Source organism: Lactuca saligna, chromosome 5, assembly GCF_052625555.1.
Source record: "Lactuca saligna cultivar CGN05327 chromosome 5, ASM5262555v1, whole genome shotgun sequence".
In the NCBI taxonomy this organism is placed as follows: Eukaryota; Viridiplantae; Streptophyta; class Magnoliopsida; order Asterales; family Asteraceae; genus Lactuca; species Lactuca saligna.
In genome coordinates, this window is record NC_136421.1 from 234,474,533 (window position 1) to 234,499,978 (window position 25,446).

General features: G+C 34.6%; 2 protein-coding genes across 10 annotated transcripts; both read right to left on the reverse strand.

The window, feature by feature from the left end:
* Positions 1 to 4,819: 4,819 nt before the first annotated feature.
* Positions 4,820 to 9,723, reverse strand: LOC145046373 (uncharacterized). 7 transcript variants are annotated; one of them, XM_078994653.1, is made up of 9 exons: positions 9,134 to 9,723; positions 8,865 to 8,912; positions 8,718 to 8,779; positions 8,489 to 8,542; positions 8,293 to 8,373; positions 7,402 to 8,214; positions 5,532 to 7,293; positions 5,383 to 5,453; positions 4,820 to 5,124 (listed from the first exon to the last, which is right to left on the reverse strand). In XM_078994653.1, exons 4-6 carry the CDS (start codon positions 8,519 to 8,521, stop codon positions 7,768 to 7,770), a joined length of 561 nt encoding a protein of 186 aa, XP_078850779.1. In that variant the 5' UTR covers positions 8,522 to 8,542; positions 8,718 to 8,779; positions 8,865 to 8,912; positions 9,134 to 9,723; the 3' UTR covers positions 4,820 to 5,124; positions 5,383 to 5,453; positions 5,532 to 7,293; positions 7,402 to 7,767. The 7 variants fall into 7 exon arrangements, with proteins under 7 accessions (XP_078850779.1, XP_078850783.1, XP_078850785.1 ...); XM_078994657.1 differs by having other exon boundaries at positions 5,532 to 6,557; positions 7,173 to 8,214; XM_078994659.1 differs by having other exon boundaries at positions 5,589 to 5,652; positions 5,892 to 8,214.
* A 7,221-nt stretch (positions 9,724 to 16,944) lies between these two features.
* LOC145046374 (glutamate receptor 2.2-like) lies at positions 16,945 to 20,141 on the reverse strand. 3 transcript variants are annotated; one of them, XM_078994661.1, is made up of 5 exons: positions 19,810 to 20,138; positions 18,508 to 19,691; positions 18,093 to 18,405; positions 17,626 to 18,023; positions 16,945 to 17,539 (listed from the first exon to the last, which is right to left on the reverse strand). In XM_078994661.1, exons 1-5 carry the CDS (start codon positions 20,060 to 20,062, stop codon positions 17,144 to 17,146), a joined length of 2,544 nt encoding a protein of 847 aa, XP_078850787.1. In that variant the 5' UTR covers positions 20,063 to 20,138; the 3' UTR covers positions 16,945 to 17,143. The 3 variants fall into 3 exon arrangements, with proteins under 3 accessions (XP_078850787.1, XP_078850789.1, XP_078850788.1); XM_078994663.1 differs by having other exon boundaries at positions 17,383 to 17,539; positions 17,640 to 18,023; positions 19,810 to 20,141; XM_078994662.1 differs by having other exon boundaries at positions 17,383 to 17,539; positions 17,622 to 18,023; positions 19,810 to 20,141.
* Between the last annotated feature and the right edge of the window lie 5,305 nt (positions 20,142 to 25,446).

The window sequence follows — 25,446 nt, forward strand, 5'->3', positions numbered from 1 at the left end:
TAGTTCGTAAATAAATGTTGAATCTTTTGTAAATATGTTCCCAGTTGCACCCACTCTACTGTAAAGCATTGTTTTAGATAAACATTTGTGATTGTTTTCAGAAAGTCGAACTGTAAACTATTCACCTGTAAAATAATGATATTGGTCCTGGGAAAAATCCTATATTTTCCTTGATAATCGGGTTGTAGTCTTAAATGTACCAAGACCAAAGGTACAAGTATAAATACCATACTTACTTTGATAATACCTGGTTTTATTTGTAGTAAAACTTGCTGAAAATATGTTTGTTTTGTAAGTTATATGCAATGTAAATACCCCTTTTAGTCGTTGTTTTCTCCATGTAAGTTCCTATAACCATATTGATGACTCATGATGGCCTGAAACGACGTTCTTCAGCCGTCAGAATCATTAAGACATTTGTCACCCTAAGCCTATCGGCCTAACTGTAGCTAACAGTTTAGGTGCGGGATTGTCAGTCCCGTATAGATCTATACACATATTCACGCTCTCTTTACAAGAGACTCTCGTTATAAGTCAGGGCTTAGTTGGTACTTAGATAAGTATGTGAAGGCATCTCACAAATAGCTTCAACGGATTTACTAGTAATAAAGTGGAAAACCCTTTCGTTTATCTGTTAACCTGAACTTTGTAACATAGTCTCTTAGTTCCAAAAAATATACCTATTATAGTTTATAAGTTTGTTTCTGTGTTGGCGTGAAACCGCCGAGTCTTAACGTGTTCTGTAAATCATTTGTAAATTCGATAGTAATGATATTTTGTGTATTTAGTAAAATTTCATGCTGAACAATATGTTACGGTAAAAAAAATATATAATAAACAATTTATATTTTTAAACACAAGTCTTCTTGTGTTTTACTTGTATTCCCCCCCCCCCCCCCCCCCCCCCCGCGTTTAAAACAATTTAAAAATCATGAAAACTTAGGGATATGAACTCACATTTTTGTGTGGGTTCTCGATTAATTGAGTTGTGGTTACGTAGATCTCCTGATTAGAACTCATATAGTTAATTGTATTAATAAGTCTTAGAATAATTTGTAGGTGTTCTTGGTGTTCTTCGTGAAATTAAGGAGATTGGGTGTTTTCGGTTGGAATTAAGAAGATTGGATGGTGTTTTCGGTTGATATCAAGAACACTTAATGATTTCGACAAGATTCTTTGCATATTCAAGGCTTTTCGGTTGCATATATATATATATATATATATATATATATATATATATATATATATATATATATATATATATATATATGGTTGATATCGGTTGGTAGTTTGATGATTTCGCATGAATGTTTTGAAGAGAAAAGAAGTGGTGTTTTCGTGGGGAATGTGTGTCAATGAGGTTGAGTTATATATATATATATATATATATATATATATATATATATATATATATATATATATATATATATATATATATATATATATAGAGAGAGAGAGAGAGAGAGAGAGAGAGAGTCAAGATCAAATAAGAGGGAAATTTTTGGTAGGAAGGTAAGAAGTTTTTTTCTACATATTTTTATCGCAAACAAACAAAATGAATCATTAGATGATTCATTTGTAAGATGATCCATAAGAAAAAAAAATTCTCAAAAGAACATCTCGATTTTTCATTTATACAATGATTTTGTTGATATTCACTAAAATTATCATAAACGTGAATTTTTTCTTAATTTACTTAAAAATGAATCATAAAGATGTTTTTTTGGGAATTTTTTTTCTTGTGAATCATCTTACAAATGAATCATCTATTGATTCATTTATTTTGTTCATTAAAAAAACATGTAGAAAAAAAAACTTCTTACCTTCCTACAAAAAAAAAATTTCTTACCGGATCTATATCCTATGCATGAATATATGACGTGACGTGTGCTTTGAAACATGTAACTTATTTTCTAAAAATGCGAGCCAAAGGATAGAAGGTGGGTATTCGGCCGAGAACACAATCCGAGAAGATGTGAATGGACCGAGGCTGTTTGCGGTTCGAAGACATTTGCAGCCGAAAATAGGGTTTTTGTCCGAAGACATTTGATGTCAGGTGGGAGTTTGTGGTCAGAAGGCTCGTTTTCGGGCCGAAGGTTCTTGGCAGAAAACGGTTCTCAGTGCGAGGCAAGTGGCTAGTCCGTGGATTTTCGGGGGGGTCTAGATGCGAGATTTCGGTTTGAGTGTTTTTACATCTAATTTTTACAACACTTTTAATAAAAGGTTTATACATATCAATATTATTAATTTAACTTTAATAATTTAACAGAACAACTAATTTTGACTTTTATTTGACATGTTTGACTTTTGTTGATATTGGTTGATTTTTGTTGACTTTTACAGATTTGAAACTAACGGGTTGTCTCACACACACACACACACACACACACACACATATATATATATATATATATATATATATATATATATATATATATATATCCTTTTCAAACTCTATATTTATATATATGTCCAAAGACTTTTCATTCACATGCTTTATGTGGGAACATTTCCTACAAAATTTTCATTGCATAAATAAATATATTCCATCACTATAAATATTCATCTTCATTTTTCAAAATGATTTAAGATTTAAACATGTTTTTTTTTTTAATTAAGAGTAAGCTAAAGAAACTAACTTTGAGCCATCAAACAAAAATAGATTCATTAATAGTTCAAATGGTCAAATCTATTTTATAAATGAATAAGTGTCTATTCCTACAACAAATATACTTATAGAAAATTTAGGTTTATTTCCAATATTATCTACAATTTCTTTAGCTTAATTAATAATAGAGCGAAACACAATTTCCCTATATTTCTCAAAATAACTAACCAATCCCTGTAATTTTTTTTACCACAATATGATGTTCCTAACGAGTAATGTACAAATATTTAAGTGTTAATTAATCTATATATTCAAGTAAATCTTCTCATATTTTTGTGTAAGTAGTATTAACACTATGTATTATTTGAAATGTACCAAAATAAAATTTTTCTTTATGATAAGAATTTGTCGCATCACACAAAACTAAGCTAAGAATATGACACCTAAAAACCATATAGGTAGTTTTTTTATACCTTGATGCTTTCTTTTTATATTAGATACATCATCACTTAGTTCCTCGCACACAATAGATATTTAGTCAAGAGAATTCAAAGCATCTTCTAAAACATCAAGACGTTATTCTTGATTTTTAAAATCTAAGGAAAGGGATGAAAAGAAACGGAAGGAGAAAAAATTTAGTCAGATGTGTTCTTGAGTTGGAGGGGAAGGGGCGGATGTGTTCATGGTCAAATGATATCAGTTTTACAATGTTAGAGCGTTGCTCACTAACTCGCACCTCCCTGTCCTCCACCACAAACATCACTAATACCATTTCATCGTGAAATCTTTATCACAACCCATCCCCACTATATCTTTTAGGGTTACGATTAGGTTTGAAGATACCAATATCTAAAGATTAATCGGATTTTCAATTTTGGGTTTGAAGAGCCTTTATAAGAAGGAATATGAAGTTGAAGAAGAAATCCAAGGGAGAATTTTAAAACTTTCAACTTTCCCTCCCAACTCATGTAAATTAAGTAAGAGAGTAAATGCTACCCTTTCCTTCCATTGAAAACTCAAGAGCACTATTTTCCTTCAGAATCCCTTCCTTGAAAATTCTAAAGAATTAGGTGCACAAAGAACAAAACTAGATGTATGAAGACAATTAAAAACTCTAGAAAAAAAATTCTACTTTTATTTGAATACTTACTACATCTACACATCTACTATAATAAATGCAGATCAATTTTGCCAAATGTCAATCTCTCATGAGTATTGACACTTGTCATTTTATGATATTTTTTAAATAATAATATCCACATGTCAGTTTATGGGAAAATTAAAAAGCCATATAATACTTTTACTCATATCACTATAAGAAAAACGCAAGTTTGCTAGGGAAGGAAACCATTCTAAAAATTTGAAATTCCAGTGTAGAAGATGAATAGCGACATAATTTGCGACTACCGATTTCTGTCCCCAAAAACCCGTAGCGAGGGTTTTCTAGGGAAAGAGCCATTGTGTCGCAAATGTGACAACTGAATGAAATCCGTTGTAAATGGTATTCTACTGTGTATTCCATCACAAATTCCGTTGTAGTAAAACCCTAGCAAATTCCTTGGTGGTGAATCCCTAGAAAATTTTGTGGTGGTGATTCCCTAGCAAATTCCGTAGTGGTGAATCCATAACAAATTCTGTGGTGGCGATTCCCTATCAAATTATGTGGTGGTGAATCCCTAGCAAATTTCATGGTCATAAATCCCTAGCAATTTCCGTGGTGTATATTATATAGCAGATTCCATAGGGATGGATGTATAATCAATTTATAAATTAAATCTAAATTATTTTGTAGTAATATATGAAACACAAAAATAACAAACACTACTAGAAAAACAGCCTTTTACGATGCTCATTGCGCGTCGTAAAAGGCTCAGATGACGCGCAAATGCGTGTCAAGGAAGGCTCTGTCATAAAGAGAGACGACGCGCATTTACGACGCGCAATTACGACGCGCAATGCGTATCAAGGAAGGCCTTGTCATAAAGGAAGACGACACGCATTCGCGTGTCGTAACCTTACGACGCGCGTGTTAATGACATGCAATGCGTATCAAGAAAACCCCTGTCAAGAAAGGCCATGTCATAAATGAAGATGACACACATTTTTGCGTATCATAATTGTAAACGTTTAAAAAAAATATTATTTATAGATTTACTTATTTTCAAATTAAATTTGTATTTAATGTTTCATAATAGAAAATAAAATATCATATACAAAAAATAGAATCCATTGCATAAATTTAATGTCATACAATTCTATTTCTTACAAAAAATAGAATCCATTGTAAAGACTATGTACATCAAATTCCAACTAAGTAAAGTTGCATCTTGCCTTTCATAATTCTTTAAGACTAATGCTCCAAACAACTGGTTATATGGATAATCAGTTGTACATTGGCCCATCTCACTCAATAATGACTTAGCCAAATTCAACTCCAAGTCTTTACTGCATCTTGCTGATAATGCTGCAAGATTTAAATGAGGTGGCTTCATATTCCTTTCTTCCATCAACTTTACCTGATGCACAAAATACACAAACAAAAAAAAACATTGTAGAGGAAGGGGTAATTTGGGAAAATGTGAGGGGTATAATATATAAGAATGCAAATACTAAAGTAAACTGTAAAACTAATAAAGCCCTGATTTTCTGATTATTAGATAATATGGAATTCTGCTGTAAAGAATGAAAAAGAAAAAAGAAAGATAAAAAAGTAGAAACATTAATTAAAATAAATAAATAAATAAATAAAAGAGATTCTCATATGAGTGTCTTACTTTGGATCCAACACCAGTTTTTGAACTTCCTTAATTGATGAACTTGCTGCATAAAGTGAAATCTTTCCAACCTATAATCATTCAAAATTACAATTAAAAAAAGGTAAATAGTGAAATCACAAGGGTATAATGGGAAAAAAGATGTTTGCCCTCTAAAATTTGAAGCTTTGCATCATGGTAATTAGCAAGTTCACGAATCTCTGCACCTAATCATACAGCTTCTGCTAGACTTTCAGGGAAGACGAAATCAAGCCCTAACTCAACCGTTGACTGCAAAAAGCCAACACGACTCAATTATCAATTTTTGGTGATTCGTTTCCCTACTTCAATATAACGTTCTTCATTGTTAGTAACAATCTGGAGAACATTTCTTACTCCAACTTCTTCAATGATTTCTTTAAATAAACCATATAAAGCGTCTATGGAGCCTATAATGTTGATCACATCAACAGACCCCAAAAACATTAGCCCTTCAGGACAATAAACTGAGAAATTCATAAACATTTTACCATTTTTTGAAGTCAATTCATCGACTAAAACAGAACAACCACTCTTGCCCCAAGTCCCCATGCATTGATCAACTTCTGTTCTAACTTCTTGAACTGTATTCTTTAAAATCCAGCTACGAAGATCATGATATGAAGGCCCCACAAATCCTGACCCTTGTGAAGCAATTGCATAAATCATGGGCTGGAAATATATGGAGTTCACAGCATCTAAAGGTACACCAACGTCAAATAAAAACCTCCCAATTGCTAAACTAACTTGATGGTTAACCTTTTTGAATCATCATACACGGTATCAATAAGAGCAATAGCATTCAAACCTTTTCTCACTCTACATCCTTTTTTTCTTCTACCTCCACCTCTCTTACTACTTACAGTACCTTCTTCTTCTTGAGTTACTAATAAACTAGGATTGGGCTCAATAGCTTCTGCAACAGGAAGCATTACAGCTTCAGCGTTCAAAGTAGCTTGATTACCAAAAGAATCAGTCTCCCCAGAATTGAAATTAGTGATTTCTTCAGCCAATTTCTGTTTCTTTCTCTTCTTCACTACGACACCATTTAAGCTCTCTTGAATCAACAGACGAACATCAAGCTGTACTCTTAAACAACTGGATGTGTTACCTTTTTGGCCTGCGAGGTGTTCTTTAATCCTGTGAATTCCACCGCCCTTCAACATTTTTCCGCAATATATACACTTGAGTTGAACCATATAAAAACACTTTAAATGTTGTAAAATAATTTTTATCAGCTCCATACAATGAATGATAGAATATCTAATAATATTATTACAAGCTAAGCCAATATGCAGGGCCTTTATGTATTATCACATGATCAATATATAATACAGAGGGTGAGGGGAGTTAGAAACTTCAAAATCTAAATAAAAAAAAGTCAGCACAAATCTACCGTCTAAAATTTTAACATAAAACAAGTCAACACAAATGTAGTTATTAAAATTATAAGAAGTTAACACGACTCTACCTGTTAGAAGTAAGTTTAGGGGATTTAAATCTATAAGTCAACAATAGTGCTAGAAATTAATCTATAGGGTTAGGGTCTTTGATAAATATAAGAAGTCAACATTCATGAAAAGTCAACAAAAGCCTACCTATTTGTGAGTCTACCACAAGTACTTCAAACAATCTCCTCTTTCACAAAGTTTAGGGTTTGAAGGGGTGGGTAAAATGGTCATTTTACAAGGATGAGAGGGTTAGGTTAAGAAACAGTGATTTCGGGACAAAAATCTTTAATTTACTTAATAATGATTAATGATGAAAAATACCTATAGGAATGGCATCTACTAGTGTCACTAGGAAGGGCAGAAGTGTAATTAATGCACAATGTGATGGATTATTAAACCAACTCTTTATTAGAATCTCATTATTCACTTGCATCTGGAAAACCTGAATCCACCAAATAATGGAATCGGTGTTATAGATGAAAGTAAAGTTTACAATTCCATTCCATCATGGAATAGAATGGAAAAAAAAAGATTAAATTAGAAGTATTACCTGTGGGCAGTTGTCAATTATGGCAACTTAGGCAAGCTCAACACCTAAAACAATTAAATCCTTTGTGTAAATTCAATCTGTGAAAACATTACCTGTGGGCAGTCGCTATACAACTTATAGGAATGTGAAATCAGGATCACCATAGACCTTAATATTAGGTGCAGTGCCATACTCACATAAACAAACAGATCTTGCATATTCACTATCATAAACTGAGTTAAAGCAATGCCTTTACGTCCTCATAGTTAAGGGACAATATTTTAGCATTGATCTTCTAGTTGATGTACTAGCAATGCCTAACAAAGAAAATATAAAAAAAAAACCAAATAAACACAATCATCGAGTGTTCCAGAGCTTGATTCTTTTCTACTTTGGCTTTGCTCTGTATAAAATGAAAGATTCAAAAACAAACACAAAACAAACACATCTCCATAAAGTAAAATGCAGATTCTGACCTGGCCAACCCAATGCCTGAGACCTGTTATATGCTAACGAACCTGCTCTGGTGTAAACACCCTTTATTTTTTGCTTCCCGGACTTGGTTCCAGTAGAAGGTTCTACAGGAAGTGATGTACTTTCCTGGACCACCTCCACCTTTTTCTCAGTCTTAACAACCTCCTGCTTAATGTTAATGGGCACAACAGAACTCGCAGGAATTTCCACTTTTACCCCAGTAACAGTTGGAGTATTCGTGTCATCGATTTCAGGTTCTTCTTCTTCATGGAATACTTCCTGAACGAAATGAGGTGTTTTCCATAGCTTTTCTTGACCATAATCTTCTAAGAAATGTGCCCTCACTGGGTAAGTGAACCCCTATATTCAAACACATGAAAGTAGATTATTGCAGAAACCATAGCATTAGCCAAAGGTTATTATATTTATAATCCTAACCTCCATTACATCTTTGATTTGACCACATCTTTGACCACATATATAACAACAATATGTTACAAATTCAGGTGTATTAGATATCTGAAAATTAATAACAAATGATTAAAAGATAATGAAATGAAATCAATCATAAAAGCTGAAATAAAGAAAATATGTTATAAAACTAACCTTTATTTTCATGTGTTATAAAACTGACCTTCATTGTTGCTAGTTCTTCCACACACTGCATTAGAACTCCACACTCTGGTACCTATTAAACCATTTGTGTGTGGATAAGAGAGAGAGGGGGGGTAGATAGATTTGTTTCAACTTTAAATGAGAGGTGTATGCATGCAACAAAGCTCTTTTGTGTGTTTGTAAGAAAATTCTTTCAAGTAAAGTTACAGGTTTCAACCCATACTGTGAATACATAAGTAGTATAATACCTTAAATGCCCTTAAAATTGCCAAGTAGCGTAATGTACAACATCATATGGTTCACTAAAATCCTGATAAACAGAAACATACACAAGATATTAAAAAAGGGTTGAATTCAGTGTACTTTCATTGTTGAGTTTCTTACAGCATTCCTACCTTTTGCTTTGGATGGACCAAGAACTCCGAACTCCTTAGATCAACAACCTACAACCAAAAGTCGATTAAGAAAATATTGAACCAAGAAATCAACTCATTTAACAAATGAAAAAATAAAAAAATAAAAAAAAATAGAATTTTCACCACGATGGTGAACTACAGGATGTTCTGAGCCATAGAAAGTTAAAAACATGATGTAAATGAACTGAAGCTAACACGATCGAGCCAGAAATGCAGAAACCTTAACAGAAAAGAAGATAGAAAGAGACCTGTAGAGCTTTACAGATGTTTTCGAGTTCATCCCGGAGGTTGACTTTCTGGGAAGTCGTCACCACCTCAACAACACCCAAGCATGTTTCACCATCTATTTCAAACACAGGGAGGTTGAGACACCTACAAAAGTTGAGTTTTTTTTAGCATAAATCACACGTACGTCATCCCCTTCTGCAACAATTCGAAGATCTGGTGTGCATGTGGGAAATTTCTTCATGAAAACGCGACTAGGGAAACCGATAATCTCATTAGAATCATACTTAACTTCAATATTAATCTAACCTAGGGCTTGTAAACTTGAGCAATCGTTGTAGTCTCTGGTGAGGTGAGGTGAACCCGAGGTCGTCGGCGGAAAGAGATGAGCCGAGGCCAGAGGTGAGTTGAGGTAGATTCAGTAGTAGTGTAGGCAGATTAGGGTTTACAGAGGAAAGGGGAAGGAGAGAGTGAAGGTTGTCGGCTGGTGGCGTGCTTGCGTTGATCGACAACGACGACCGGGAATGGCAAGTAATGTTGGTCGAAGTGCGAAGGAAGAAGTAGGCGGCTATGTCGGAAGGGGAAGGAAGGGGCGTCGATAATTAGGGCAAGAGGGAAAGGAAGAAAAAGGAAGGCGGGGGATTTTAACTTTTTTAGGATTTCATTCCCCCCCCCCCACCCCCCCCCCCCCCACCCACACACACACACAGAGCTATTAACCCCCCCCCCCCCACCCACACACACACAGAGCTATTAAAAGATGGAACGCGCGTTCCCATTAAAATTTATAAAGCGACATCTTCATACGACACACTTTTTATTATAGGCGCCCTCCGTGTTTTTATTTTTTATTTTTGTTTAGACACTAATTTAAGGGCACGCAAAAATACGCGTCCTAGATCTTTAAATTTTATAGAGAGCTGACATTATCTTTAGGTCATCTACTTTTGCGTATCGTAAATCGACGCGTATCATAAATTACTCGTCGTAAAAGACTATTTTTCTAGTAGTGAAAAAAATCAAATAACATATATCAAAAAATAATACAATAATTATTTCTTACTTGAAAAACCCTACTGGTTTTGTTGTTCTCTAATAACATCAATAAGATCCATTGCCGATTTAAGTTGTTTATCAAGTTGCTCAACTCTTACGTTGTATTGGTATTTTTGGGCCTTCATTATTCCTTTAAGCTCTACGTTTTGCTCTTTTTGTTTAGCAATAAGCTCCCTCAATTCTTCCATTTCATCATATTTTTTTCGGAATGTAAGATACATTGGTTTTACCATCAATCTTGGGAACCGCCTTTGCAAAAGAGTCTAATCCATAAAGTCTTTTTTTTTTTGTCATGCCCACCAACAACATCATAAAATATTTTGTCATACTTAAATTCAGCACCTTCAGCTTCCAGCTCTTCCTGTTTTTCTGTATAGGCTGCTTACAAAATAATAATAATTTAAATTAAAAGATATCAAAGTTATGAATGACATTAAGGACTAGCTACAATATAAAAGTTTAATGGCACTGAAATGAATATTACATGAATTTTTCTATCTTTTTCATTTGTAAATGTGACTCAATCGTGATTATTCGTGTGTGTATACAGGAACAATTCACTATGGGGTGGATCACCTCCTAATTTCCTCTTCTGCATAAAAACCATAAAATGTAAAACATACACATAAACATAAACATTGATGTACCATTAAAAAAAATTACCAAATCATAAGCTATCTTCAAATGATTTGTGGATCCATCATTATGGGTAGGTTGTGCTATTCCATCAGCCACACCGTTACGCCTAATTTTCTTGTTATGCTCGGATTTCATCTTGTATTCATCCGTATTCCATTTTTCTTGCCATGAGTTCTAGACTTCTTGTGAAATATGAGCTAGTTTAAAGGCATGTAGGTTTCCTTGTGGGCTCCGCATGTTGTAGAGATATTGGCCATAACTTTGTGGCACTTTACTTGCCCAAGCTTGGCTCACCAGCGAGTCTATTGTTTCACCCCCAACAACATTTTTCTACATATTAACAATATAAACATAAGTTTAAATGTAAATATTTACCAAACAACAATTTATCACATATAGTTAACTATCTGGAACTCCTCCCAATATAATTCGCGTGTAACGACCCGATTTTTCAAAGGAAAATTTTCATTTTTTGATTAACCAAACACATTTCCATAAATTACAAAATCCCATATATAACTGTTTTCAAACTCATATCAATTACAACTTCTATTTAAAATATCAGAGTGTCCATAAAATGCTTGTGTGAGAGTGCATGTCGCGCCATCACGCCTTTCCCTTGCCCTTGGGATCCAATGTATCTGAACCAAATCAACAACCTGTAAGCTAATGCTTAATGAATTCCCCAGAGCAAACTCCGCACACAATCCACATAACACAAATCATATTAACTATAAAGCTACACATACCACATAAGCCATGCATACATAAACCTGTAAGGATGTTGTTGGCTCCCCTAAGGTCTTACACCTTCTTGCCATGGGCTACCCCACATGGTGTTTACCTGGGAATGCCATGCGCTACCGTACATGGTCCAACTGTCATGGGCTCCCCCCCCCCCCCCCCCCGGGGTCTTTCATGCAATAACATACATAATCAACCTAGCATATAATATCACAAATGTATCTAACATACTACATGCACATACATAAACCTGTAAGGATGTTGTGGGCTCTCCCCAGGGTCTTACACCATCGTGCCATGAGCTACCCCACATGTTCATTACCTGGGAATGCCATGGGCTACCCCACATGGTCTTATATCCAACTACCACAAGCTTCCCCAGGGTCTTCCATGCAATAACATACAATCAATAGCATACCATTTAGCACAAAGCTAACTACCATACCACATATCTCTACAAACTCTAGTGTACCACATAACATAAAACGGGCCAACCTTGGTACCTTATACCCATTGGTATGGTGAGAAGACTCGCCTCTATCTTTAGAATCCGAAGGTTGATCTCCTAACAATCCGTTGACACTCGTGTTGAACAATAATAATATTACTCAATTTTAGGGTCAAACACCATCTAAGTGAAGAACCCAAATCCCCAAGTCCTTTCACAAAGCCTTAAAAGGTCTTCCTCAGCTAATGGGCCCAAAGTCCATATCCCAAGTCATTAATGGACATCATGGCCCAATAAAGCCTAATTATAACATCCATGGTCCAAAACAGATAAACTGGCCCAAAACAAATCCAAGTCTATCTATTGTGCGTACGCTTAGCGTACCACCCTAGTACGCGCAGCGTACTGAGTCTATGGGCCTTACGTACTACGTATGCTAGGTTACGCCCAACGTACTAACAAATTACACACTTTCTCCATTAAGTGCTTAATACTCGATTTTCTCACGTTCAATGGTAAAATCTAAGCTTATTAGGACGGCCTAGGGCATAAAGTTGGAAACTTTATGCCTTTGCTTGTCTCATATGTTCCCAGCAACCTCATTAAGACCTTTTCAAGGTTCTTAATCAATTCATGAGGTCAAAACACCCATCAAGACTTCATTTTTATGTTATGAATTGACCAAAGCACCTCAGATCTAACCTTTCCAGCCTTTGGGGTTGCTCAACTAATAAGAGGAGGTTCGAAACCAACAAAAGGGACAAAACTAGAAAACCCTAGCTAGATCTAATGAATAAGATGGAAAGATCAAAGCTTTATACCTCCAGAAGCTCCTCAAGGTGATCTAGATGCAGATTCTTGAAGCCCGATGTCACTCCAAGCTTTCTTGGCAACTTCTCCTTCTTGAATGAACACTAAAATGGCCACAAATACAATCTCTAAGCTTAAAAATGATCTCACAAACTCTCTCTGGAGTAAAAGGGCGAAATAAGGCTATGGAGGCTGTCTAGGGTTAGGTCCAAAAGGCTTAAGAACGTTTAAATAGGCCTCAAGTCCAGAAATTATGGTTTTAGACGTCCGTCACGTATGCCAATCGTACTCCTAGTACGCCCAACGTACGTGTTACCCATTCGCGATCCTCCTTGCAAAGTACGCTAAGTGTACCCATAAGTACGCCCAGCGTACTTAAGGGACTTATTATGCTATATTTAAAACTCTTCAAGGGCTTCAAGGTAATACCTAATTTGGAGTATTACATCATGCATTTCTTTGCTTACTTTTCTCCAAGTGTAGCCCTCTGAATCTACTCATTGTAAAAAGGACCGACTAATAATGTGTGCACAAGGTCCTGGTGGCATGAGCCTGCATGTAATCATGAGACCGTTTTAATTGTGAATTAATATGTACGTGTACACCAAAATGTTATACATAGAAAAAAGCTGTAAGATATGATTGGTAACTTATGTTTTTTTTTCAAACATGAACAGTTAAATGTCCTTCTAGTCTACAATCTTCAAAGGGAATGTTTTCACTCTCTATATTTTCCACAACATATCCTTTCATGGTTGGTTGTGTTGGTGATGTGGTAGATTCTGAGGTAGGTGTTCGGATAGATGTATATGTTGAGGATGTGGTAGTTCTTTTAGGTAAGGAGGATGTGGTAGTTACTATAGTTGTTGAGGAAGGTAGTGTCAATTGTGACATCCTCAAGTTCACGGTCATTTAAAAATTTTATTTAGGCGTATTTAAAAATCAAAGTATCCATTTTAAAGAATAATATTGTAGAATTTTTTCCCAGAAAACATGATAAATATATTATAAAAAAACATTTATGATGAAACATATTTTATATTGAAACATTGGGATGTCATCGTCAATACTGAAACATAAGTATAAACTGACCTTACATTCATTAACACTAATGATTTACATCTCTGTTGATCTCTCAATATAATGTAGTTTCGTATCGATACATGTGATACGATGCATGTAGTACTTTAATATGACTACAAGTAATTTTTCGATGAATAAAATCCGAAAAATAGGAAAAACTATGCTTACATTTAGAGATTAGATCATAGGAATCTCTCAAGAAAAATAGCACCAAATGAATACAAAATAAAAAATAAAGCTTATTTTTCCTATTGCTGTAAAATATAAACTAAAAAGGAAATCTTTGGTAGTTCGAATTGACCGATATAAGTCAAGGGAATATCAAAGACTCATACCACTTTCTAATAAAGTTGAAGAATTAGAAATAGAAGTAATAAAACCGAACACTAAAAAGGAATGCGACCAATGAAGCATAATTTGTTACAAACATACCTAGAGAAAACAGTACGAGAGAATCAAGAACGGGTTAAGGAACCACCCTCCCTTAGCCAATTTCCTAGTGATAAGCACTACGATCAGAATTTTGGGACAAAATTCTTTAAACAGGGGGAGAATATGAAAATTGAAAATATTGACACCAATTGTTAATTGCAACAAGTATAAAAGATTTAAAATGGAATAGTTAGCAAAATGCAAGATTTCGAGCTCCAACATGTAAGAAAAACTAGTTAAATTGTACGAAGACTTTATAATTAAGTGCACAAAAAGTTGCATTAATTTGTATAGAAAGTAATATATTCCAAAAGTACACTTCGACACGATCCCAAAAATATAGATTGCATAAAGATCTGACTTCATGTGGAGAACTTATGGATTTTCCTAAACCATAAAATCAACTGCACACAAAGGATGTGTGTCGTAGAAAGTAAAAGGAAAATAGGTCGAGTTTTAGCAAAAATTATTTAAAGGAGAATCAAAGTAATCCTCATTTTTAAATCGATAAGACAAAAAATGCCAAAAAGAGGATCCATACGAGAAAGATATGATTTTTGCAAAATCATTTAGGATTATAAAAATATGAACTAAAAATAAAGTCAGAATTTTCCAATGCAACCTAAAGGAACGTCGTAGTACTTGATGATAGCTACGCGTAAGTATAAAAACGACAAAAAATAGAGTTTGTATGAAGAAGATACAAATTTAATAAAACAATATTTATGCGTTTGTGATGCACATTTAATAAAAACAATTTTCGTACGATCGTGATGTGCGTCACGCGTGACACACATATTTGACAATCGGATTCGCTGAGATACAAGAGACATTGACGAACTGGTTAATGGCATGTGTCAAAATTCATGCATGGGTTCTGAGAATTACTTACTTGAGTTTCGGATGATTGAATGCATAACACCCTTTTTTCTTTATAAAACCTTTTTTAGGAATTCATTTTCTTGTAAAAGATGTTTATAAATCGTTAGTTTCAATTCAGACACGCCTTAGGATGTGTCTGAATCTCTCAAACCAAGGCTTTGATATCAACGTGTAACATCTCCTTCTGACACATATCACAATATTAACCGTTTTGGGTTCCCAACATAAAAACTTCCCAGGGGGTCACTCATCCCTGAATTGCTTTCATCTGGGCACGCTTAACTACAAAGTTCTTATGAGATATGTTTCCCTCATGACTTTAATACATATTGCGACAATGAAGGTATCAAAACCCCTTATAAGGAATGCTTAGTTCTCATTTCCAACAGACGCGTGATCATGTGCAACCGACTTCTAAGTAGGTCGGTAAACTGCAACTGAACCTATTAAATAGATATACCCATTATACAATATACCCACCTTCACCTTCAAAATATCCTACATGACATGCTATGTAGGATGCTAACCTGTTGAACATGCTATAATTGCTACATGGTAACAATTTTGGGAGTTTAAGGTCTTAAATATCATGATTTGAACTTAAATGGGTAAATTGTGATGTTTTAGTATGCCGTTTAATTCAAAGCCTTAATATGAATACTATGATTTGTTGAATCATTGTGATGAAATCCCAATAAACTCTTGAATAAAGTTTTATATCTATTTAAAGTAATTTCTATATTTATTTAAATCTCCGCACGACTTTGAAAGCTTAGGTGTAAAAGGTCAAGCTTAGGTGTGAATGTTATACAAATCAAGTTTATAATTTAGACCACCTAAAATGCTCAAAAAGTAGAGCTTCAGTGAGGATGTGTGAATGTTATACAAATCAAGTTTATAATTTAGACCACCTAAAATGCTCAAAAAGTAGAGCTTCAGTGAGGATGTGTGAAGCTTTGTAGGAACATATTGGAGTTCACAGCCTAGCATTAACCTCCAACACTTTCTCGGAGAGTATGTGTTCAATCAAGCTCCATGTGTTTTGATCTAACTTAGTATAAAGAATGAAGTATATGATATAAACTTGGTAAATTAGGAAGTTGATGACGGTGACCAAGACCTTATGATTGACAATAATTTTTGTTAATATTAAGGCGCATGCTAAAAGGATGAAGAATGTCAAAAAAAAAAAGTTGGAATTTACCTAATAATTTTTTAAGAGTCCTTATAGCCCCTTCATGCATACAAATTTGTACCACGCCGATATGGACCATCTTTCAAGACCTACCGTTTCCCATCATAATGTATGCAATCATTATATGTAGCACATCACTATTGGTTTTGACACATGCGTTAAAAAGTAAGAATACGAGGAATCTAAAAATCCATGGAATCTTATTAAACTACATTCGGTAGTCACAAGTACTAAATCTCTTTCCGAGTATACATTGTTTTAGCCAGAATTGCATTAGGCCCTCTTCATTTATTATCAGACAATCTTTCTTCCAATGGCCCACTTCATTGATATTGTGACACACATCATTTTGGATTTGGCCTTCAACTTTGTGACTTTCACCAACCTCAATTCCCTTTGCCATTTCCCTCTCCTTATCGTAACTTTGTTGCCACACATTCTACCAAACCGGTTTCTTATATTTCTCATACAAAAAAAAGAAAACAAGAAAATTCACAAAACTGATGTAGGCAAGAAACTCATGAATAACACACGAGACTGTAAACTTCAGGAGTGAGTGGGTTGTTTTGTATATTATTGAGACTTCCTTTTTCTAATCTGTTACACCACGAGTTACATACTCAAGTCCTAGTATTGTTATCTATCAAATGAAATGACAAAAATGGCCATCATAGAAATTCATGAAGTTTTTACAATTCTCTTGCTAAGAATAGACAACCAAACGTATTTGCTACAAGATCCACGTCAACTCGTGTTCACCGGGCCCATCTGTAGGCCTGTGGGGCTTTGTGCATCGGCAACTACTCTAGATGAGTGTCCCCTTTGATACCATTTGTCTTTCATAAATTCATATATCAATTCGAAGATATTTGTGACTCCGGGATTAGATTCTTTAAATTTTCTAATGCTCATGACAACGTACACGACAAGAGCAACCGTTGATGTCCCTCCCGTTAACACAAATAGTATCGAGAAGCTCAGAGGGCTAAGACTCTCATCTTCGTTAGGAAAAGATTCGTCATCCACACACTTCTCAGATGTAAGGAACGTGTCTTCCAGTTCTTTCAGTTTCCCACTTTCCGAAACATTCATCAGGGCTTTATTAGCATCCGAAAGCCATGAAAATTCCTTCGGAAATGCCTGCACGTACAACAACAACATTTAATTTGACTTTTCAGGTTTGAAATTCGTGAAAATCAACCTCAAAAGTCAAAAGACCCACTTACGAATCCAAACCCACCAACTTTGAATGTCTCTCCGGTTCTAACGAAGCTCTTGCAGTACTGAGCTAGGAAGACTTTGGCTACCGGAGCTTCAAGAAAGATGGCGGCGATTTCGCCACTGTTTAGGGCTTCTGCGTATCGATGAGTTGAGTTATAGCTGTTGACCTTGAAGCTATTGAAACCGAGAACATCCTTCAAGTAGTAGTTGATAAAGGACCCGTTGCAGTACCCCACGGTTGCGTTCATGTTTCTGAGCATTTCAACACTGGTTATGGTGGGTTCGAGTCGTTGAGCTGTGAGCATGCTCGCAAAGCTAGCCGTGTAGCTCTGTGTGATGATTAGCGCCACAAATAGCCAAACGACACCTGCCATTCTTGACAAATTGCTATGCAACTTGTCCCCTGAAAACGATTATGTGTGAAACGACGACATTTAAGATTAGTGAAAGTTTGTAAGTTTGTAAATGGTACCTCGCAAAGTGAAGAGTGTGGTGAATGCAAGCCAAATTACTATTCCGATTTGAGTTATGATGGAGCCTTGAAGATGCTTGCAATGGGGTTTCTCGATCAACCAAATGATGAAGCCATTGTAAAGGGTGATTGCTGCTATTAGCCACCACATTTGCGCAGTAAAAGGCTTCATGAACAACCATGGCTGGTTTGATAATTTGGAGCGGATGGGGACGATCATCTCCAGACCTGATTCAGTGTATGGTTGCGTGAAATCGACGTACTCGTGCCTTCTAGCTACAATTGTTACGTCGCCTGCTATGGCGTCGAATTGCTGTTTAGAATCAAGAAAAGAAGAAGACAATAAATCAGCGATGTATCATAAATTAGGGTCCGGTGAACGTTAAAGATAGAATGGAAAATTAGGATCGGAAACCTCTGCTGGTATTTGTCTCATCAGTTCATCGTAAGAACCATAGAATGGAAAATAATCGTATGGCAGTTTCATTTCTCTCATAATTTCATCAAACACGGCGATTACGAATCCACTGATCACAGTTTCATTATTCTTGGGATTATATTCCACGTTCACGAATTGCTTAAACAGCGATCGACCAGGCACGCCGACCCTCATCCGAATCTCTGGATTTTCGGCGAGATTCCGGCGCCGTTTATTGGCGTACCACGGTTGCATCGGCCACAAAGCTTGTCCGACGCTGTCCATTGAATTGGTGTACGTGGTTACTCCGTTGATGTCATCGTCCATTGTCTCTGAAAACCCTGATCCTTCGGTCCAGTACACACTGTGATATCCCTTTCCTACCACTTTCACGATCTCGACGATACTCTGCGGGGGAAGTATTTTGTGATCAAAGTTTTCTGGTGATATTTCTTCAAACAATTTCACGGCATTGTATCCTTGCACGGCAAAAATTCCAGGTTCATCCTCCTCTTCTTCTGGGTAATCTGAACTGAACTTCCGACGGAATCTTTTGCTGAAATCTCTAAACTCCGGAGTGTTTTCCGGGAAGTAGCTTTTGACTCCGATCATGCCTTTCATTGAAGAAATCATGGAGGAATTAATGGAATGAAAACTATCTGTGATTCCATTAGTTGCAATCCATAGATACCCGTCTCCAGTCATCTCCATTTTCTTGGCTGCCTGAAAGAGACGAATCCCGAGTTCCAGGGATGTATGAATTACAAAGACTTTAACTTGTTGCTTCTTGAGCACCTCAAGCTCTTCTTCTAACAAACACGACGCAGATGTGAGTGGTACGATATGGTTTAGCTCAGAACCTGTTTGTCGAAATGCCTGAGAGAGGTGAGAGATGATTGATGCTGTTGAGGATAGATGCGAGGCTTCATATATGAGAGTAACTTGACGTATACCCCACGATTGTAAAATGGCAACCACTGCATTCATCTGTGTCGATTGTGTGGGAACTGCTTGAAAGAAAAATGGCCATTGATGAGTGGCCTGTGGTGTAGTCGATAGTGAGAGAAAAACTGGAACATTTTGATCAGCTTCACTGATAACTTCAGCTATGGCAGAAGCTTCTTCCCAATTATGACCTCCCAAAATGGCTTTCACATTGTCTTCATCAATAAGATGTTTTGCTGCATTCCCACATCATCTCTCAATATGTTAGCATATGGATACGATTCTAAACAACCGAATTAAACTTCTTTCACATGAATTTGACAACTTTTGAATAAGAAAACCAGAATAATTTACCTGCAATAGCTGCATGAAGTGGTTTGTTTCGAGAGTTTTGATGATTCAGACCAATTGTCTGATTGGTTTTGATGTTGAAATCTTGAATTGCAATCTCAATGGCTACCTTGGCCTCTTTTCCAGGCCTAGAAGCTTGATCAAGAATCACACCAATGCTGAAATTTGCACTGATCACTGATGCTTGCAGAAGAAACCACAACATTGAGAAAGCAACCAAGTTGATGAGGCAACTTGCAGAACTATACATTTTCATTCAGATTCTTCTTTATTCTTTACAGATATTAATATATATCTCAAAATTTGGTGCATATTCCCCAAATCATATGATCATTTCAACACATATTTCATCTTTTTATACACAAAAGTCCATCACACGGTTTGTTAAAACTTTCCCACGAAAGAAATTTCTTGTAAGCTTTCATTGATGGTGACCCATGTGCTGTTGTATAAAATAATATCTTAAATCATACTTACATGTAATATCAGACTTATTTTCTCGTTTTGTGAATGTTAATTGTTATACTTGTATAACTGTTTTAATATGAATACAAGTGTCTTGACATTATTACTCGTTCAAACTCTTGAAATGTTGTTAATTAGTTTACAAGGCATCTTATCTCTACTTGTGTCATTTTCAGAAGTCAACATGTACCAAGGGTCTGACTAAATCAGCCATATGCTCTTACGCTAATACATATAAAGAATTGTATTATGATTGTTTGACTATTTTTAAATATTTTACTTGTCCTCTCCAATTGAAAAAATAAACGGATGAGAAGGACCAATATTTAATTTACAATTAGGTGTCAGATTGCTAATATCTAGATTTTAAACTTTTCTACCAAGGAAATTTGTTAATTTTATAAGACATTTCTAACTAAAAAGTCAAACAAACTATTGTGTATGCATGGTTGTCAAAATCGCGATCCTGATCGTAGGATCGTACGATTCTACGATCCTAGGTATGAAAAACGATCCGGATCGTATTTGGGGTAGAATCGCAAGTAGGATCGTAGGATCGTAGGGTCGAGATCCGATCCGATCCGATCCTACCATCCTTTGATTTTTTTTTTATTTTTTTGTTTTGCAAATGAATTTTTTTACCACTTTATGTCTTTTACCATTTACCAATCCACCATTTATCATTTTTTATTGTGACTTATAACTAATATTTTGAAGTATTTATAACTTTTGAGCGAAAAATTAAATATTTGAAATATCTTTCATGATTAAATATTATAAATTAAAACTATATTCTATTTTGTGGGATCTTAGGATCTCGATCCCGATCTTACGATTCCGATCTTGCAAACCCAAAAACGATCTTAGGTAGGATCTCGATCTTGACAACCTTGTGTGTATGTTTCTTTTTCAACTTTTTTATAATTTTTTGTAATTTTACAAGTTCTATACATGGAGTTTTTCATAATTATAATACTATTTTATTCAGTTAGATAGCTTTTTTCATCTTGGTAGGACCTATAAACAATCTTTTTTTAAAAAGCATTAATATAGTTGAGATAAATTGAGATTTTTGGTTTGTTAATATGGTGTTTATGTGACAATTTTATTTTTTTGGTAAAAATACTATTATTATAGATGATGTTACGGTTCCATCTTTTTTGGTAGGATAAAAAAATAGGAATTTGGTCATGCTGACATGAGTCCGAGTGTAAGGCACACCAAATACAAAACAATCTGCTCGTTCATCTCATGTTGTCATGTTTAGTGTTCAAATGGACCCTTAAGTTGTATTCACTTGTGATTTTAAGAAAGATAAATCATAGCTTGGAAGTTTCTCAAGAACAACTAAGTGTTTGATTGCTTTAGCTCTCTTGAACCATGAACCAATAGTTGTTTTTATTCAACTAGCTAGTGCATCAACTTTCTTAGAAATAAAAGATTTATTCTTTATTCTTTACGGATATGGTCTAAAAAAAAGATTTATGTTTGTTTCGATTACAATCGACACCGGGTATTACAATTGATACAAACAAAACTATAGTAAGTCGGTGATATTCATACATAGTATAAACTATGTCTAGTTTCTATACTTCAAAAACTCATAGCTATCAATACAAGCATAGTCACTTGAACTTGAAATACATAACATTTAAACAAAAACATTCGTAAGACAAAATTTTCTAGTGAGCTACATGGGTTAGACACAAAATCATTATCAAACATTTGATAAAATATCATTTTCATTAACTTTAACAGAATTTCATGACTATGCAATGCATGTCCCCACGCAATAGACATTACAGCTTCCATTCCGTTTCCATATTCCCTTTTCATTACATTTGCTTTTATAGTTGATATGGACCTAAGATTAAGTGATCTCAGGTATTGACCACCACAGGAGAACATATCATCCTGGTATGACCCTATTATTTAGGATTCCTACTTCATGACGGGAGGTACCCTCCCAATAGAGTCTCATTAGTCCCCTTGTAGACCCCTAGGCTAGCCGGCTTATACATTACTTTTTTCATTATTATGTACTTTACTTAAATGATGCATGATCACCACATTTCTTTTCATGACTAAATCACATACAATGACATGCTTTACATAAAAACAATATCATATTGCATAGTTTAAACAAAGTATCATATCAAAACTGTAACATCCTAAAAATTTAAGATTAGGTTCTTAAATTAATAAAGTAAATAAACTAAAAAAATGATTTATATAAGTAAATCATCAAGGGATAAGCATATCATTAGTTGATATGAAGTTTAGAACGTTAGAAGTGAAAAATAACAACACTTAAAGTTAAAGGGCCAAAAGTGTCAAGTTGGAAAAGTAAGTTGACCAAGGGGTTGACTCAATTAATAGAAGGGACTACAAAAGTTATATAATGGACCGAGAATGACTTATTATGTCAAAACCTAGGTTAAAATCCCAAATATTGAAGTTTTGTGAGTTTTAGCCAAAACTAGTAAACTTGATGGATTAAATGTGAATATATTGGGGAAATAAGATGCACCTATTTCTCCTCATTCATAAAAAACGTGGAGAGGAAGGTAAGGAGCTCTCTCATGGTGATTTTCTCTTATTTTGCATCTAAGAGTTGATCCAAGACAAGATTTGGGTAACCAAGCAAAAGAAAAAGGAATCTAAAGCTTGTTAGGTACAATATATTATATTCTAATTCTAAATTTCGAATTCAAGGTTTTGCAAAAAAATCCCCAATGTCAATATTGGCTTCAATTGATGATTAGGGTTTGATTTTCTAACCCCCTTGATTGGTTTCCATGGTTCTAATCTCAATTCAGTCATCTCATTAATGGATTTGATGATTTAGGTAAAAAGCTTCATGAACCCTATAAATTCAAATTTCGGGATTTCATGTTTATATGTTATATTGGGTTATGTTCAATGACCTACATGATGTTTGATGGTAATAAATACAATTGGAATGCTTAAAGTCATCAATGATGGTAGAATCATGTTTATGCTAGAAATGGAATAGAATTGAGTGAAATGTGATGAAAACAATGAAATCCTTTGTTTATGAGCATTCGATGATTATATGACACTCATGAATATGATTGAATAGTAATAATGTGATTTGAATGCAAGAACATGAATACTTGAATGATTTCTAGTTGAATTTATGGAATATTTGGTCATAAAGGTATTTTGGGAAATATATGGATTACTACATAAATTTTGACATCTAAGAAGTGAATAACATTCATGAACATGAATTGACACTCTAAGGATGATATTGGAACAGAAACATGAAGGGATGCTAGTAAGGTTCTAGCTCTAGTGATTGTTTTGCCCCAAAGGGCAATTTGGGAACATGGAATGAAACTGATTATTCCATAGGTAGATTAGGTGTTTAAAATGAGATTAGTTATGGTTTCATTCACTTAACAACATCCTCTTGAGTTTTCAACAAGTTTGGAGCAAGTTTTGTGGACTTTGGAATGTTCACATGCAAAATAGACTAGTTTACCCTTCTTTTAAACACTTAATGATCTTTACGAACTTAAACGGGTTTCAATGAGCACTTAAGGGGTTAAGAGGAGTATTTTAGGATGATAAACAATTCTTATCCATGTGTGAGAACCCATATAATTGGTACAAAGTGAATTGAAAAGGGCATTCAAGAACTATGCAAAGTACAAAGCCTTAATGAGACAAAAATGCACATTTTAGAGCATAGTATGGTTACATAGGGTTATGGTAACACCTCTCACTATTATGGTAAACCCTACTGTCAGTACAGTGAACATTGTCTCAAAAGTTCCTGTTTTTCACCTTTATGTTTCGAAACATTACCGAAACCTTTTAAACATATACCTTTATCATATTAAAGCTTAGGAAAAAAAATAAGAACCCTTGTAGGGCTATTTTGGTCATTTTAAGGATTCGCGTCCACATATGGTGTATGTAGTGTTTGAAGATGATTTCTTTAGGGAAAGGAACTAGAAGAGGACTAGATAAACCTACGTGTGATTGAGGTGAGTACGTATTGGTATTTTCCCCATTTAGGGCACAAGGAAAAATGATTTTATGATAATGAAACACTAATGCTTGATATATGAAATGTTTTGAAATGAAAGTGTCAAATGTTTTTGGAAATGATATTTGAAAGAATGCCTTGAAGGCAAGAATGTTTTTTGAAAGAAAATAACATTTTGCAAGATCGAATGTTTTGAAATATGTTTGAAATGTTTTGAAATATGTTTGAAATGTTTTGAAATATAAATGCTTTACTTTTGAAATGAGTTTTGTTGATACTAATGTATGGAATGTGTAAAGGATGGAAAGTAATGACAAGAAATGGAAAGTAATGAAAAGAAATGGAAAGTAATGAAATTAATATATTACTCGAGCCATGTTGTCACCGTAATAGGATATAGAGGAATCTACCAAGGTGATGCCTCCTTTTCGCGAGATAGATGTCCTAATGGAAATGATTCCTTAGTGGACTAATATTGTTCTTTCCACCTTGGTATAAACTTGGGGATATTGCTAGGCCTTAAGTATAAAAATGGCAACGATTCACACCAGAATTAGCTCTTAATGAAAAAAATGAATAGAATGTGAAAAGAAACCACTTTTGAATGATGTTATGACTAATGAAATGTTTTGATATAGAATGGAATTTGGAAAAATGTCTATTTGAAATATGTTTTACAAAGATGAAATGTGGAAATGTCTACTTGACATATGTTTTGCAAATATGAAAAGTTTTCGATGAAAATATGATAAATGTTTTAGGTCACAAACCCGCATAGCTCACGAGACATTATTAGCTTACGTATCTCTTTTAATGTTATGTGCTCTAGGTTATAGATAAGGATTAAAGATGATAGAAGGAAGTTAGAAGTTAAGAGATAGAGAATAGATGTCCTAATGGAAATGATTCCTTAGTGGACTAATATTGTTCTTTCCACCTTGGTATAGACTTGGGGATATTGCTAGGCCTTAAGTATAAAAATGGCAACGATTCACACCAGAATTAGCCCTTAATGAAAAAAATGAATGGAATGTGAAAAGAAACCACTTTTGAATGATGTTATGACTAATGAAATGTTTTGATATAGAATGGAATTTGGAAAAATGTCTATTTGAAATATGTTTTACAAAGATGAAATGTGGAAATGTCTACTTGAC

Bases quoted from the DNA above. Each gene is read 5' to 3' on its own strand.
- LOC145046373 (XM_078994653.1), bottom strand. From the start codon at position 8,521: ATGCAGTGTGTGGAAGAACTAGCAACAATGAAG. The intron at 8,374-8,488 runs GTCAGTTTTATA...ATTAATTTTCAG, and splicing joins AAGAACTAGCAACAATGAAG to ATATCTAATACACCTGAATT. The intron at 8,215-8,292 runs GTTAGGATTATA...GTTTGAATATAG, and splicing joins AAATCAAAGATGTAATGGAG to GGGTTCACTTACCCAGTGAG.
- LOC145046374 (XM_078994661.1), bottom strand. From the start codon at position 20,062: ATGAAAATGTATAGTTCTGCAAGTTGCCTCATCAACTTGGTTGCTTTC. The intron at 18,406-18,507 runs GTTTCCGATCCT...GATTCTAAACAG, and splicing joins TGAGACAAATACCAGCAGAG to CAATTCGACGCCATAGCAGG. The intron at 18,024-18,092 runs GTACCATTTACA...AATCGTTTTCAG, and splicing joins CACACTCTTCACTTTGCGAG to GGGACAAGTTGCATAGCAAT.